General features: G+C 47.3%; 1 protein-coding gene and 1 long non-coding RNA gene across 6 annotated transcripts in view; one reads left to right on the plus strand and one right to left on the minus strand.

The window, feature by feature from the left end:
* Window positions 1-14,844, minus strand: part of Cfap45 (cilia and flagella associated protein 45) — a 39,064-nt gene extending 24,220 nt beyond the window's left edge. The window contains exon 1 of one of the 3 annotated variants that reach the window (XM_013522501.1): window positions 14,320-14,844. In XM_013522501.1, coding sequence (XP_013377955.1) covers window positions 14,320-14,445 — 126 coding nt within the window. In that variant the 5' untranslated portion in view covers window positions 14,446-14,844. Of the gene's footprint in view, window positions 1-2,713; window positions 2,820-2,993; window positions 3,080-14,319 lie in introns of those variants that run through there. The other 2 variants (XM_005400183.2, XM_005400181.2) reach the window with 2 other exon arrangements.
* On the plus strand, window positions 943-15,743 carry LOC102009929. Of its 3 annotated transcripts, none has more exons than XR_001236933.1 (4): window positions 943-1,063; window positions 1,270-1,316; window positions 9,103-9,255; window positions 12,964-14,376. It is a non-coding gene; the product is annotated as an uncharacterized LOC102009929 (long non-coding RNA). The 3 variants fall into 3 exon arrangements; XR_263414.2 differs by lacking the exons at window positions 943-1,063; window positions 1,270-1,316 and adding exons at window positions 8,330-8,559; window positions 15,639-15,743 and having other exon boundaries at window positions 12,964-14,363; XR_263415.2 differs by lacking the exon at window positions 943-1,063 and having other exon boundaries at window positions 1,110-1,316; window positions 12,964-14,326.
* The last annotated feature ends 1,190 nt before the right edge of the window (window positions 15,744-16,933 follow it).

Genomic DNA, 16,933 nt, shown 5'->3' on the forward strand with positions numbered 1-16,933 from the left:
TTAGGAGGTGGTTTTATTTTTTGCATGACCAAATAAGTATGGCCAAGAAGCTGAGGATTGGCTAGAGAGAAGCTCACCTAATCCTGCTTGGGGAGAAGTAGCTCTTCCCAAGGGAAGGCAGCTCTCCCTACCTCCTAGTAGCTGAAGATGCAGACTGGGGATAGACAGATGCCAGTCTTGCTTTGATGGTTCATCAAATGGTGAACTAAGGCAGTGGTGACTAAACCAGTTCCATCACACACACACACACACACACACACACACACACACACACTAGTGCTAATAATTGAACCTAAGACCTCTTGCATGCTAGGCAATTGCTCTGCTACTGAGCTGTACGCCCAGCTCTTGCCCCTCTCTTCATAAACCATCTCATCCCAGGAGCACAAGAATCTGACCCAAGCTGGAGGCTCTAAGAGAGACTCCACTATAGAACGATTAGCTGGTCAAATGGATGAAGATACTGACTTAAAGAAAATATGCTGGGTATGGCTGCATACACCTGTAATCCCAGTACTCTGGGAGACTAAGCCAGGAGGATCACAAGTTTAAACCTAGCTTGGGCAACTTAGTGAATTAGCGAGACCCTGTCTCAAAATAAAAAACAAATAAAGAGCTCAGATATTTGGCTCAGTGCAAAGGCCCTGGTTTCAGTCCCCAGTCATGCAAAAGAAAAAAAGGAATAAAAGAAAATAAAGTACATTCTAAGAAAGATATAAGTATTTCTGTGAAAATGTCTGTGCCATGGAAAGAATCTTCACAAAACCATTTAACAGTAATTTTAGGCAAGCTTTACCATCTTAAGATGCTTCTTATATTGAGTAATTTTCTGCCCTGGGAAGGTAACTTTATAACCAGGAAGAATAATAAAAATTATTTTTAGTTGAAAACAAACCATAACAGTGGGCCTGCAAGGGAGCGTAGCCCATAAAAACCACAGTATTGTATATGCCAGGATGTTTAGCTCAAACTCGGCAAGACAAAGCTGGAGCAGGACTGGAATAGATCGGTGTGGAATTTCCCTGACGTAACTGCAACACCTGTCACCTGAATGAAAACAAAGGTATGTCCTTTCCTAGATGTCCTTCCTATCCTGAGATCTGGTTCCTCTTTTGCATATAGAATCACTGTAAGCTGGCAAAGTCAGGCTTCAAATTCTTTGCCTGGTTCTATTTCTCTTTCTGTGGACTTTCATTACTAAGAAGAGGATGGCCATACACCCAGCCCCTTGCCTTTTTCTTCAAGTGAGAAATTATCCTCTTTCTTCAGGTGGACCAGGTTGCCATCTGACGGATGCCACTGAACCCGACACCCTGGTGAGTACTGAGGCCCCTGTCAGCTCCTTCTGCTATTAGTCATTATTTTTGTAAGAGTCCTAGAAGCCTGCATAATTGTGAGCCTCACCACCACTGCCATTTCTCACTCTTCCATGCTCTTAAAAGCCAGTGAGTAGCACTGATGTGCACGTGCGCAAGCACTTGCGCACGCACACACACACACACCCTACCAGTGATCACCGGGACCCACTGCTTCTCCAAAGTACCCATATGCCCAATTTTGTCCAAGGGACAAGGGCAGTCAGCTGCCCAAATCCCTGCACCCCTGCTCTGAATGGCCCCTTGGGTGGGGAATTCCTGATCTGGATGCTCTGCACCCCCAAAGTCTAATTCAATTGCAACTTACGGGTTCATGAACACTTTAGAAATAGAAAACTTTAAAACAGGAGAAACAGGGAGCTAACATTTACCATATGCCCTCAGATGTCAGGTGTGTTACTAGACCCTCACAGTGTGCCGAAGGGAGAGTAGATGCAAGAGTCAATTAAAACATATCACCAGAAGGGGACCCTCACTGCTTCACTTCACTTCAGGGAGCTCTCAAAAGTTTGGAACTGCTCTTTGTTGGAGACTTATTTCTTAACTAACAAAGTTCTTTGGAAACCCATGAAGCCCCAGAAAAGCAACGCAGCCTCTGAGCCGGAAGTGTGCCCACTGTACACCCAAGAGCCACCTTTGCCACCTGGTTTGCCAGGTATTCTACAGTTAATTCCTATAACCACAGACGCCAACATCTACCCTTCTTCCCACCCTAGCCCTCAGGGACCAATGCGCTCAGTTCAGGTAACCCCTTAGAGACTCTTCCAGGTCTTGCAGGCTCTCTCTAACTTCGGGGTCCCTACAGTCCTCCCCCGCCCAGGGAGCCCCTGGCCTGCCAGCCCTCTACCAGTCTCTCTCCAAGGCCTTGCAAACCTGGGTCCCACCTCATTCATACATTTATGAATTCATTCTTTCACAATTGCTTGTTGAGAACCCACCCACCGAGTGACCCAAAGCCCTGCTAACAGACAAAACTGAGGCTTGAGGACATTCAGTGATGTATCCATGGTCACCTTGCTACTTAATACCAGGACAGGTACGATAACCCGCGACCAGGATGACACATCACATCCCACAATACCCGTTGGAGGCCTAGACGGGATGGGAGAGGCTGGGCTGTCCCTTTCTCTCCGCCTAGCTCCACAATGTCAATCCCTGCGGACTCCACTCCTAAATCCTCTTTTGAAGGCCCCTCTAAACCTTTTGCTTCTTCTAAAGCTGTCCTCCCCACCCCAGGGCCTTCATGACCGCAGCTGCAACTTTCGCCCTCCTTCAACCCCCACTTCATCCCTCCGAAACCCGCCCTAGTTCACGACACTGAGCTGGGGCTGCCTCACCATCTCGACGCCTTGGTCTCCCACACAACCGCAAGGCCCTGGATGTTGACGCGCTACCATAGCAACCACAGCTGCGTTTTCCGGCCTGGCCCCGCCCCTCCTAGTTCTCCCGGGTTGTGTCGAGGTTGATCCTTTAGCAGTCAGCTCTCCCGCCTAGCTTGTCTTGCTTGGCTCCAGCGAGAACCCGAGCACTGAAATCTGAGACTTGCTCGGACACGCCCCGCTCTTCACTGACTTTGACTGAACTTTTGAGTCAGGACCCAAACCCTAAAGGGCTTACCTTGGGCTCAGAAGGACCTCACCGCCAGAGGCCCCAAGATCCAGGCCCAGGATCACAGTTTTCCCCAAACACTACCTAGATTACTATGGTTACCGATGCCCCAGGACGGAGGAGGAGCCAGGCCAAATCCAGGAGTATTCAGTTGCAAAGAAGCACACAACAGTAGAAAAAATTTCACAACTGGGGGGAATCTGGTTAGACCTAAGAAAAGTTCCCTGCCTGAGGATGTGTATTCAGTTTCAGAAACAATTCCTTAAAGGTGGCCTAGGTCTTGCTGCTCTGAGCTCTGGGAGAGCCTATGATACAGCAAGATGAAATTAAAATAAAGTAAAAATTGTAAGCCCTACCTTAGACTATCTAAAATCTAAATCGGTGGAGCAGGTTTTGGGGAACTTTCCTTTTAATACTTCCTACTTTTGTATGTTTCCAGGAGTTATGCTTTTCCTAAGTTAACTGGGTTCTTATACCTCCTAACATGCAAAAACAGGACTGAGCTGGCCTGGAGAATCTGCTTAATCCTAGCCTCACGAAGCAACCCTCCCCTCTCCCCAGCACGCAACGTTCTGTGTTGACTGGCTGAGTTCTCGCTGACTGTGTGGGTGAGATACCTCCCACTCCCCAACCTCTCTCCAAACCCCAAGAGCTCTCTCCCCCTCCCCCACACTGGGGATTGACCCCAGGGCCTGGCTGGGCAACCTGTCTGACACTGGGCTACTTTCCTAGGCAAGAGAGTCTCTGTATGTTACTCCAATTTAAGCACTGAGGGCTGTTAGCAAAGCCTAGGGGTGGCAGAGATGGAGGAAGTGAGGCAGGGTCACCCGGTGCAGCTTCTGCAAAACTTACTTCAGCAGGCTCCACCCTCCTTCCCTAGCATTCCCAGCCTTTATCTCCTGTGTCGCTTGTACTCCCTTCCCTGGAGAGCCCCACTGTGCTGGCATCAGGACGGAAGGGAGGGAAGGGGCCACAGTCTTCTGGTAGATCCGGAGTGAGGGCGGGGGCTCTTCTGTTCCTGGCACCTTCCTTCCTCCCTTGGCCTTGGCATTATAACCTCTTCCCTGCAGCCCAGAACACAGGGAAGACCTGTAACCACTCAGTGTGGATCAGACATTTCCCAAAGGCATTTTCCCAGTTCTCAGCCACATTTTGAGGTAGCTAGCCCCACTACCAAAGAGGACAGGAAAGCCAGGGAGAGAACTGTCCAGACTCAGAGGCTTTACACAAAGCTGTCAGCGCCTACTTCCAGGCCTCCTGTCCTGTGCAGCTTCTCTGAGACTCTTGGCAGGGCCCTGAGCAATATGCCTTCTTTAGTCATGAGTTTATGTAACTTTGTAAAAGCAAGCTGATTTAGGGGAACATTTATTTTGGATTTAGCGAAACATGTTTGTATGGTTTCCATCACTTTCACGTATGGATAAGTCACTGGCTGCTGTCGTGGTGAAGGAAAGTCTCCCCAGAATACCCATTCCACTAACCGACTGCATCACCTCACTCTGTGTCCAGGCAACAGAGCACTGGCCCTATTTATCGTGTGTGCTACAATGCCCACCCCCAAAAGGATCTGCCAAGGTGTGAAATGTACAAAGCCAGAAGCCAGTCTGTGAAAAAAATTCTGCTAACCAGCAGTGGTGTAAAACTGTCAGTGAGGGTTCTGTTCTTACCAGTGACTACTCAAAACTGAAGTTCTGTCTGTCCAAGAAGAGACACAGTAAAGCAGTGCACATAATTATACACCTCATCAGAGAAGAAGCTGCTTCCAGAGCACCTCACCTGCTTGACTACTTCCGTTTTGCCAACACTGCAGCGTTTCCTTTTTGCATTCCTGTCTTGGATATAGTAGCTTAAACATACATGCCTACTTGAGTTTTTCTACATATAATGAGGTGGGCTTTCCATTTGAAAAGTATTCAGATGTATGTATTAGTTTCCTACTGCTGTCTCAAGAAATTATTGCAGACCTAGTAACTTAAACAACACTAATTTAGTAGAGTTCTAGAGTTTGACGCAGGTCTCACTGGGACAAAATCAAGGTGTCAGCAGGGCCATATTCCTTCTCCTCTGAAAGTGCCATATTTCTTGGCTAATAGCCCCTTTCTGTCCCCTGTGAAGGCTGTACTGGTGCCTACCTCTGACCATTCTGTAGTGTCACATTCCCTCTGCTGGGAAGGGTTCTCTGATTATCAGGATTCCAGTGATTAAATTCAGGCCACATGGATCATCCAAGATCATCTCCCTGTCTTAGGATCCTTAATTTAATCATATCTGCAAAGGCTCTTTTTCCATGGAAGGTAAACATTCACAAGTTATGGGAGTAAGCAGTGGGCATCTGAGCAGGGAAATATTATGCCGCTGTGGTTCAGATATGATATGCCCTCAAGCTTCATGTGTTGAGGTCTTTTTTTGTTTGTTTGTTTGTTTTTTCTGTCTTTTTCATGTACCGGGAATTGAACTCACGACCTTGGACTTGCCAGGCAGGCACTGTGCCACTGAGCTAAATCCCCAGCCCCTGTGTTGAGGTCTTGATCCCTAATACCAGCAGTTCCAAGCTGATGGGCTTTGGAGAAGTAATCAGCTCTTGAGAGCTCCAACTTCATCTGTGGACTGATCCATTGATGAGATCATAATTTGATGGCATTTCGGGGAGGTGATAGAAACAGGAGATGTGCCTTAGCTGAAGGGAGAAAATAATGGGGTGTGACCTTGGGAACTATGTCTGATCCCTGGCCCCTTCTTCTCTCTGGCTCTTTGTCTCTTCTCTCTGCCTCCTGGCTGTCACGAAGTAAGAAGTTTTGCTCTACCATAATGGAGACCACTATGAAGTGGCTCTGAGTAGGATTTAATATTAACCAATTGGCTTCCCATGTTTACTTGTGAGTTGTCCAAAGCTTAGGCACCTTGTCTGCAGATGCACAGCAGACTCACAGTAAGTGAAACTCTATGAGTCACTGGTCACCGCTAAGGCCTATATTGGCCTGTAAAGTGGTGACACCTCAAAGGACAAGATAAGGCCACAGCTGAGGATGCCTGGCTCCAACGCCAATTAACTAAAAGGAGAATGCAGCTGCAGGCTTCACAGTCCTACAATAAATGCCAACCTGAAGATAAAGTAGTTCTCCTGATTGACATAATTTACTACCTGGAAAATTTCTCCCAAAGTCCTGCTCAGAGTCCTGCATTTTCTTCAGTATTGCCCTCCTTTGTTTGAAAACCTAATAAATACAGGCTGCCCAACAAAGTTCTTGGTCTTAACCCAGAAAATTTTAAATTCTGTGAGAGCTGGATCCTCCAGTAGCCCTAAAATCATTTTAATTGTCTCTCTTTTTTTGCTCTTTTTGAGACAGGGTCTTGCTATGTAGTTCAGGCTGGCCTTGAGCTCACTTTGTAGCCCCGGCTGATTTCGAACTTGCAAGGATCCTCCTGCCTCAGCCTCCCGAGTGCTAGGATTATAGGCGTGTGCCACCACACCCAGTTTTGTCTCATTTATTTAAGCCTTTATCATCCACTCATTTGGGAGATTGCAGGCCTGATCAGCACACAATAGCTAAGGGTTTTTAACCCGATACTACCATGCCCTTCTCCCATGATGCTCTGCTCTCCCATAGGCCTAAAAATAATAAAACCCACTGATCAGGGATTGAAATCCTGAGTCAAAATAAATCTTTGCTCTCTTAAATTGTTTTCTCAGGTATTGTGTCACAGTAATGAAGAGTCGATCAATGCATATGCCTACCACACTATGCAACATAACAAGGACATGTTAAGGGCTCAGTAATATATTTTTTAAAACTTGGAAGAAAAAACAAACAATATGCAAATGACTCAAAAAGTTAATACAATTTGCATATGCCATTCTAAACTGCATGTGAGAATGTCTCTTAAAACTTCAAGAATACAACTGAAATTTAACAGCTAACTCAGACATATGAAGAGTATATTTTCTTCCTTTGTCACCTTTAAATTTATGTATTTTAAAAAACTGACTTAAAATTAATGGTTCATGGAACCAAAGTGCTAAAGACAAGCTATGAATTCAGTAGAAATGATACTGAAATTGAGAAATAGGGGCTGGGGATTTAGCTCAGCGGCACAGCGCCTGCCTGGCAAGTATGAGGTCGTGAGTTTGATTCCCAGTACCAGAAAAAAAAAAAAGAAGAAGAAATTGAGAAGTAAATTATAACACAATTTTCAGACTATACCAAAGAAAGGTAATTCAATAAGAGAAACAGATTTTGAGTAGAATAAGTAGGCATGTAGATTGTTTGGTAACTCAACAAGCAGGAAAAAATCACATGAACACATTGGAAGAATACTAAATTTTTTGTTGACTTAACATAAAACCTAAAAATTGATGGAGAGGACATGAAACATATTAATCCACTAAAATGAGGACTTCTGACAAACTGATGAATGAGTGGCATTGATTCAAACAACATTAATTACTGAACAATGCTGTAAAACCCTGCAACTTGTATAAGAAGGAAATTTAATGCAGATTTTCACAAATTTGACAACAGCCATAAAAATTGACATGATTGTGCCCACAACACACTGTAAAATGAAGCACTCTGATCTGTCAATAATAATAAAAGTGTTGATCCATCCAAGTCAGAAGAAAGACTAAATTATCTTTGCATTCTCTCTATTAAAAATGTTGTAAAAATTGTCATATGAAGAGACCATTAAAAACTATGCAATCAGAAAGACAGGGGTAAGCAAACAAAAATACTTTTAGTGCTCTGGGTAGTTAATTTATATAAATCTTATGTTATTCTTCTAGATGTTAGGATGTTTATAGTTTTTGCTGAACTCTTTAAAGTTTATAATTTGTTGTGATTTCTTTTTTGTTCCAAATTTTTATTCTCATAATTAATTTATATTAGTAAATTTGTACTGCTTTTCTCAAATGGAGCTTCCAAACTTGGTAAGTTTCAGGCCTAAGGAAACTAAGTTCCAGCCCTGATAAGTAGGGAGGCAACCTTTTGCTTCTCAGAAAAACTTGGCTCAAAAATGCAGCCACATCCGGAGGGGCTGGGGAAAACGACCTTATTCTCACCTCCCACCCTCGGAGAGCCAAGCTCTGCCGCTCCTCCCTTGCCACCCACGCTTGTCCATCTTTTCTTCCTCTCATTTCCGCTCATGCGTAGGTGGAGTCCTTTGCCTTCTGCCTGGATCCCCAAACTGTCTTTTCCCTCTCCTTCTGGGCTCCGTCCCATTTCATGCCCTGCCCAAAAAGCTAAGGGATGAGAACAATGGAGAGGGTAGGAAGCGAGGATGTCAGCAGAGGGCAGGTTCAGATTCCAGCCCCGCCTCCAACTGCCTGCCCTTCTCACCAACAGAAGTCTCAGAAGGAAGCCTGGATTTCCCGCCCAGGGGCCAGGAGGCAGCAAAGGAGCTGGGCGCCGCTCAGCTGGACCATAGCCCAGCAGTCTTGGGCTGGACTTGTCCCTGACACTGCTGCCTCGTCCTCACTGGGCCTCGGAGCCTTCATGGGTCTGCCACTTCCCTGGCCCCCAAGATATTCCCCGTGCCGGCTGAGGTGGGAGACACAGGAAGTCTGACTCCATGATGAGTAAGCACATTTAAAGAGGAGGAGCCTGGTAGACAAGGTCCAGCGGAACCCTCCCGGTTAGAAGGAAATCTGTCTTCTCACTTAAGCTTGTCTCTGGGCTAGGAGTACTGAGGAAGCTTTCCCTCCCCTTCCCCCAACTGCGCTGAAATGCATTTAGGAACCTGTGCTTCCAAACGCTGGGATCAAAGATGCTGGGTGAGGAATAAGAGGACCAGAACCAGGATAAGAGTAGCTGGGCCATGGATTTTGAAGGAGACGGGGTTTCCACATTCCTAGGAGGAGTACGTGTTCCGTGCCTGGGATTAACATACTGTTGTCTAAAAAAAATAAGACTAAAAAAAAAAAAAAAGATACTGTTGTCTCCCTTCCACTATCATCCCCATCCCCGCTCAGGTTTTCTCTGAACTCTTCTGCTGAGTCTTGGGAATTGTCCAAGATAGAGACCCCCTCCTTCCCTTGGACCTACCCCCATTGTCCTGCGCAGCCTTTGCTTCCATTTAACGGGTGCCCATTTGGTCCTCAGTAAAGTTCACTTTCCTCTAGAAGTAATCTCACGAAGGACCCCTGGAAAGAAGTTCACCGTGCTGCTTCCCGGGAAATTGGAGAGTGATTTTGGAGCCAAACTAACAAAGTTTCAACCCTGGCCTGGGCCTGGTTTCCTCATCTACAGGATGGAGTAATAGCCGCTTGAAAGAGGTATTGTACCATTAAAGCCAGGCTCAAAAACCAGCTTGCACAATGTCCCGTTGCTTTCTCCCCTTTCCTTTCCCCCAACCATGGGAAGTTTTTTGTTTGGGGAGGCTGGTGGTCTTTGCCCTTAGTGTAGCATAAACAGCACTGGGAATCACATCTAAAACTCTAGGCTGCAGAGATGTTTGGAAGGCTGTTTCACTGCCACCCCAACCTCCTTCCCAGAACACTTGAACTCTCCAAACTGCCCTAAATTCTTTCTAAATCAAAGTAGGGCTCAAAACATAAATAAATACTTACATGTTCAAATTTTTTTACTCTATTTCTTTTGTTTTTGTTTTTTTTCCGGTACCAGGAATTGAACTCATGACCTTGAGCTTGCCAGGCAGGCACTGTGCCACTGAGCTAAATGCCCAGCCCCTTTACTCTATTTCTTAACAACTTTCAGGCAGTCCTGCTCCAGCCTGAGATACCCAGCTGAGAGTCTGAAACAGAAGCAGAAATTTGGAACCAAGGATAAAGAGTAGGGATGGATGCAGCCTGGGAGCAGGGTCAACAGGGTGGGGGTAGAAGGGGTGCTTCTGGGAGGCGCTTGCAACCAGAGGCCCTGGATCTAGAGAAGAGAGGGGAGGAGGGAAGGAGGAAGAGAGGAAGGCACAAGACCCAGGGCTAGTAACACAGCCTCTCCCTCCCCTAGAGGCTTCAGGCCAGGAATGAGAAGCTGAACCGCCAGTCATGACAGAGAGAGCCCAAGCTGGTCTCCACCACCATTCCCCACATTCCCATTTAGCAAATTTCTCCTAGGCCACAGGAAAGACAGTAGCGAATCTGCAGCCTCCTTGTCAGTCTCAATCTCCTGCTCGCCCAGGTCCGTGGGCCTGCCCTGTCCTGGTGTCCTCAACATGCCTCTACACATCTGGCACAGCTGTCCCTCCTACGTGACCAACCCGGGCCCTGGCCTTGGTACCGGATGCTGAGATAAGGCCAAGGAGGGGAAAGCCGCCAAAGCCAGGAAGTTACACAGCCTGGTTCCCCTGGCAACTCCACCACAAACAATGCAGACAGAGGGTGTAGGGACAGCTCCTATTCATGCTCACTCAGGCCAGGGCCCTCCTAGACCTCAATTTTCTTGTTGGAGAAACTTCTCTCCAATCTCCTAGGACAGTATTGCCTGAGGATGGATGGGGGAAGTTTGTTCTAAATGACAATTCAAGATACCACATCCTCCAGCAGCATCCCAGGTTCTCTCTCTGTAAGTCCCATAGGGCTAACTGGAATCTTCATTTTAACTAGCATCCCAGGGGACTGTGATGTTGGCAGCCTTAGGACTTTGCTTTGTTTTTGTTGTTGTTGTTTGTTTGTTTGTTTTTGTTTTTGTTTGAAGTTTTGTTTTTTGTTTTTATTTTTTTGAGACAGGGTCTTGCTATGCACTTCAGGCTCGCCTTGAGCTCACTTTGTAACCCAGGCTGGCCTCGAACTCACAGCAATCCTCCTGCCTCGGCCTCCCAAGTGCTGGGATTACAGGTGTGTGCCACCTCGCCCGGCTTTTTTTTTGAGACAGGGTCTTACTGTGCAGTCCAGACTGGTCTTGATTTCACTATGTAACCCAGGCTGGTCTCAAACACATGGCGATCCTCCTGTCTCAGCCTCCACAGTGCTGGCAATATAGGCCTGTGGCACCATGCCCAGCTGGACTTGGCTTGGAGAAGAGGATGTACTTTAAGAAGTTGGGGTTCCTTGTGGCAAGGGTAGGAGAAGATTAGCATAAGCTGCAAGATTACCCCAGCATCTTGTGTCCTCTGGGATCTGTAGCCAACCCCATTCCCAGGGATGTTTGACTTCCCGATATTTTGAACATCAAGTGGGTGACCAAACGTCCAAAGATCTGGAGTCTAGGACATGCGGAACCAATTCAAAACAATGAACTTCGAGCTCCTTCTGGGCCCAGCACTCTCTGTTCTGAGAACTGGGAGCTACAGGAAGATATATAACACATGCTTTCTACTCTCAAGAACCCTGGGGCCCAGGGAAAATCACTTACAGTCTTGCTTGGTTTTTCTCTTCTCTCCGAAGGGTGTGAGAATACTAAAGCCTTACCAGGAGGTGACAACCTCCCAGGGATTAATAGATACGAAAGTGCCTTGAAAATGCAACTCTTGAGTATTGTCCCAGTGGTTGCAGTAGCTTTTGTTGCTGGAGGTAAAAGTAGGGCTGTCTGAGGGAGGTCTAAGAAGGTCAGGGAGCCCTGAGAACAGAAACTCCAAGCTGCAGGATCCAGGGGCTGAGCCTCAGGCACTCTCCTCAGTTCTCTATTTGACTGGCGAGGTGGCTGCTGCAAGAGCTGACTTCCTGTACCTCCTGCCAAGCTTGACCTCTCCCTTCCTCCCCCATGGCCGTAGCCTCGGGGACAGGAAAACCGCAGCTCAAGTCATCTGTAGGCTGAACCCTTCCCTGGGGTTGGTCATCTCACAGGGGAGCTCCAGGACAGGAGGAGCAACAGTTTGGTCTTCTGTTGCTTAAATTTAAATCTCAGCTCACTCACCAGGTGGTTTAGTAAGTTATTTTTACTCTATTAGCCTCAGTGTCCTCATCCGTAAAATGGCAGACGTTAATATTTTGTGGTGGTATCTGCTCCTCCACGTGGGTCTCCTGTCTCAAGTACAGGTAGCACGATTTCCTCCACTGCCTGTCTTGACTCCTCTCTCTCACCTTCATTCTCCGTAGAGAACACTCAGCAACTTTGAGCGTCACCCTCTCCTCTCCATCCTTACTGTCCTGCCCTTAACCCAGGCTACCACCACTTCTGCCTGGACTCCGGCAAACCTACTCAGTCTGCTTGTGGCCTACTTCCCAGATGTTAGGCCAGGCCCTACCCTGAAGCCTTATAGACTTATAGACTTTCAGAAGCCTTATAGACTTCTGAAATGAAACACAATTCACAACTCTTCATTCTCCTGCTCCTCAGTGACTTCCCTTCCCCTCAGTGAAATATCCAAAATTGTTAACTTGACTTTGAACTCCTTTGCTGGTTCTGACTGCATTTCTCAACACTGCACCCCTCATGCCTCCACATATGGTTCTATAGTTCAGTTCTGCCTGGGCAACCTCAAGCCCATGCACAGGTCACTCCTCTGCAGAAGACACTCTCTTTCTCATGAATGCTGATGTCCCGATCATGCTTTCAGTCACACTTACATCTTCAGATATGACATTGTCACCCTCCAGACACCTTCCTGGTCCATGGCCCTTCTTGTGGCACCTACACCCCTTAACATGTTATGGCTTGTGTCTAGATGTCTCCCCAAAGCCTCAGGCAGTCGTAAGTAGGGCTTTTTCAGAGGTGGCTGAATCTCGAGCGTGTGATTGATTCATGGTGCAATGCTGGGACTAAGGGTGCTAGGATTAAGGGTGGGTGATTACTAAATCAGTCCACTGATAGCCTGGATACAATATAAGAGACAGAAAGACTAGTGCTCACTGCCTTGTTGCTTTGCTACCTTCTGCCTGCCATGAACTGTTTCTCCTCTGCCATGCCACCCTGCTGTGGAGCCAGATGATTAGGGACTGAAACATCTACAAACTGTGAGCTAGATAAACCTTTCCTCCCTTAACTTGTGGGTGTTGGGTATTTGTCTCAGCAATGAGAAAAGTAACTAAGACACACATGTTATGTTGCATTATAATTAACTCCTTGCTTTTCTCGCTTCCTTCCAGGAAACCAAAAACTATCGTCACATTAACAGCCAGACATGCAGAGCCTAGCAGATGCCTCATCCAGAAAAGGTGCTCAACAAATAGTCTTTGAAAGAAAAAAAAGAACAAATCCAAATTACAACTAAAGCTTCTAGCATTGTGACAGAAGAAAAATTAGTAGCAAGCATCATTTCCGTCATCATGCTCATTGTCACTACCATGGTTCAGAGCCACAAAGAACAATTTTCTTGCTCTAACAGAAAACCAGTTCAAATGTCAGGTCCTGCCAACAGTGGGGGAAGTGGTGCAACAGCCTCAGTGTCAGAGAAGATGTTTATACAACCCCTCCCTACCCATCTCGAGCCTCGGTTACATTGATCTGTCCATCCTTTCTGAGCCCTGGTTCCCACCCTGACTCAGCCCTCTTTGACCAGCCCATCACAGATAGGAAAGGAATCGCGCTCAGTTCCCCTGACTGAAATTTGATCTCTGACCACAGAGCCAGTGACTGTGCCTTTTTCCAGAGAAGTCCCGTAACAGGCTCCTCTGCTCCCCTGACCATATCAAGGAAGACTGTCCCTGGGACAGATATTATCTCCCCATGACATTCAGGAATTTACACAGGGCATTTCGCCAAAGGCATAAACTACTGTTTCCTTGAATCACCATGACTCCTATCCATGTTTTATCTACTTACAGGACCACACAGCTATGAACAGAGATCATGTATCAATAACTGCTACTCTCAGAAGGCCTGACATAGAGTAAAACCTTAATAATTACTGAATGAATATATGAATGAAAAAAACAAGGGTGTACCTGAGCATTCCCAGGCAGAACTGCCTGTTTTCCTCCTTTAGGGGATGTAATTTCTCCTATTTACTGAAGACATTCTTCCTGACCCTTCAGAGATTCCAGAGGCTAATAACCTTCAGAGTCAAAAGGATCATTTTTCCTTGTCTAACTTAAATTTTTCAGGATGCAGCTTGGGTCATTGGGACTAAAACCCACCGCTTTGCAAGGAGACAGTTATTAATTTACTCTTTTAGCCTTTTCTCCAACAAATTTAATGCCAGGTCCTTCACTTTTCTCTCCCTAGGGTCCTATTGTCTAGCTCTTGCCCTGTTCCCCTGTTCTTTGGCCTTTTGCCAAGATCTCAAAGGCCTCCTTCAGCTGCACAGACAGGAATGGGACACATTGTTCTCCACACACAGATGCCTACGCACAAAAGACCAGCATCTCTGTGTACCTATTATCCTCAGTCCTGGGTAAACACACTCGCAGGCAGCGCCTTACACGGTCACAGGTTCATTCTCTCCTACGTGCACCCGTCTGAACCCTACTCTGGTGGATTCTAGCACATCTAGACGCACTTACATGCAGAAGAATAGGCTGCACAGACACATTCTTTTTACCCACAGGTGAGCCAAAGGGGCAGAGCGCCAGGGTCTTCTTCCTCTTCCTCCTTCTTTTCAATGCCTCCCTCCACAACTCTCCCTCCATTGGCTGGTGTGGGCCAAACCTACTTTGCCTCCACCTCCATAGTGATTTTCCATTTCAAGGTTGAGGCAAACAATAAACAAACGAAACTGGCTCCTACCTCTTCCTCCTGCCTACCTCTATTCCTTCTCCCAAATCCTCAGTGTAGCTTCCATTGCCCAGAGCACACACACTGCCTTCCATTTCCTTCCTAACCTCCACTCTCCTGGCTGTAGCGACTGAGGCTTCTTGGGTTTTTATCTTTGGGGAATGAACAGTGGGGAGGCTTGGGGACTGCCAGATGAGCTGGGTTTCATATCAGATCCAGTGACAGACTAGACTGCTGAGACTCTGGGCTGGCTGGGTGTTATGCTATAGTCCAGGGAACTCAGGAGCCGAACAGTGGTATGAACACTCATTCATTCAACAAATACTTCTCTAGCACTCCACTTTGCCAACCACTACTTCACATGAATAAAACCAACAAAAGCCTGCCTCTGAGCAGTGTACATTGCATGGGTGGGGACAGGAGTAAGTAAAGCATACTGGGTGGTAATAAGTGAAACCAGGGGAGAGGATGGGGTGTGGGCTGAGGGCGGAGTGTGCAATTTTAAATAATGTATCAGGAAAGATGACATTTGAACAAAGCCCTGAAGGTGATAAAGCAGTGAGCCATGGTGAGATGTAGTAGGAGATTTTTCCAGAATGGTCCTGCAAAAGTAGTGCTATGAAACACCAGCGTAGATAGCCAAAACAGAACAGGGGGCTAGGAGATGACCAGAAGAGGCTCCTGGGGAGATGGGAGGAGCCAAATTAGGGGTAAAACTATGACCTCAGATGGGACCAAATGCTAAAAGCAAAAAAAAATGAAATAAAAATTCAGGAAACAAGATTTGGAGATGCCAGTGGAGACCAGGGAGGAGCTGAACCCACAGTGCAATGGCCTGGTAGATGCAGCCAGGAGGGAAATAAATGAGTGCCTCTCAAAGCCAGTTGATGTTTGCCATGAAAATGTTATTCAGGAGTAGAGTCAGGGCCAGCTGAAGGTTCCTTGAGCAAGTTCAGCAGGGCATTATCTGCACAAACCTCTCTTGAGCAACTTCTGCATGCTCGCGTTCACTCTGCAAAGTCCCGTCCACACAGCAGCCTTACTGTAGGTTAGGGGCGAGGAGCACTGCACCTCACCACGCCACAACCTCTGCTCCCTCACTCCACAGCCCCGTGTTGGACTGAGACAGCAACAGCACAGCCTCAGTTGGAGGCTCAGCCACATCGACCCGGGCTTCTCCAATCCCCGCTCCACGACTTTACTGGGTATGTGGCCCTGGACAAGTTTGTGGCCCTTTCTGAACCCCAGTGTCCACCTCTGAGGATGAGGGCGATAATGTAGTGTATCCACCTGAGGGACTGCTGCGAAACGCTAGAAAGCAGTGTTGGAAGTGTGGCTAGCATGTCTCAGAGAACCGTGAGGTGTGGCACCAATAATTTGTACCTGTAAATAGTTAAATCAGGAAAGGATGCAAGTTGGTTTGCTTTTCGGTATAAGTATCAGTAAGTTCAATGTTTTCTCTGCAATGATCTCTCGCTCTCTCTTCTCCCCCTCACTCCCCACCCCCCAGCATTCCACAAAGCCTTCCTGAGTGGGAGATAAAGGGGTGGAGTGACAGTTAATCCCCTGGGAATTTGCCCAGAGACTGCAGCCTATCTTATCTGTGCCGCAGCCCCTGGGAGTGCAGCAAGCAAGTAAATACAACCTCTCCCAGTGTGGTATCAGGACAAGGCTGGGAGCCACAGAGCTGACAGCTCTAAAACAGTGGCATGGGGCCTGGCACGTAGTAGATGCTTCTAGGAAGAGGCAGCCACAGTGGAGCAGAGGAGTCTTTTGGGGAGGAAAATGAAAGCACTTTGGTTACAAACCAAGTAATCTGTCACCCTCAGGCTCTAAATTGTGGTTTTCTCTTCCTAAGACAGAGATACTCTAAAGCAGAAAGAGACACAGGGACCTTGGAGGCCAGGCCGCTGCAGAGGGCTAATGGAGGTGGGGCCTAATGACCCAGGAGGTAACACAAGAGTCTTTGAAGTTCTCCCTGGGAAGACAGTGGAGCTGATACAGAAGGCCTGGGGTTGACGGCGATTCCTAAGGGATGAGACATTCATGCTTAGATCAGGCTGGGAGCTGGAGACAACTTGACCCAAAGTTGATTATCTTGGTCCAAGGCCATCCCTTGGGAAGGGAAGCTCTCTGCCACTGGGTTTTCCCCAGCATACAGCTCACAGACACTTGGGATCGAACAACAGGGCTTCATCTGGATGGTCCCTCCAGCTACCAGCACCATTTCGTTGCTGCTCACTCCCCAGCTTCCAGTTCCTCATCACTGCAACCCCACGCTCAGCCCCCAAGCTTTGTGACCTATGACAACACAGGCCCATGCCCCACAGCTGCCTAAGGGGGCCTTTTACCTGGGGACTACAGCCCAGGACTCAACACTAGGTCAACACCCTCCGCCTGTCA

This window comes from Chinchilla lanigera, unplaced genomic scaffold, assembly GCF_000276665.1.
Source record: "Chinchilla lanigera isolate Chin_1 unplaced genomic scaffold, ChiLan1.0 scaffold00067, whole genome shotgun sequence".
Taxonomy (NCBI): Eukaryota; Metazoa; Chordata; class Mammalia; order Rodentia; family Chinchillidae; genus Chinchilla; species Chinchilla lanigera.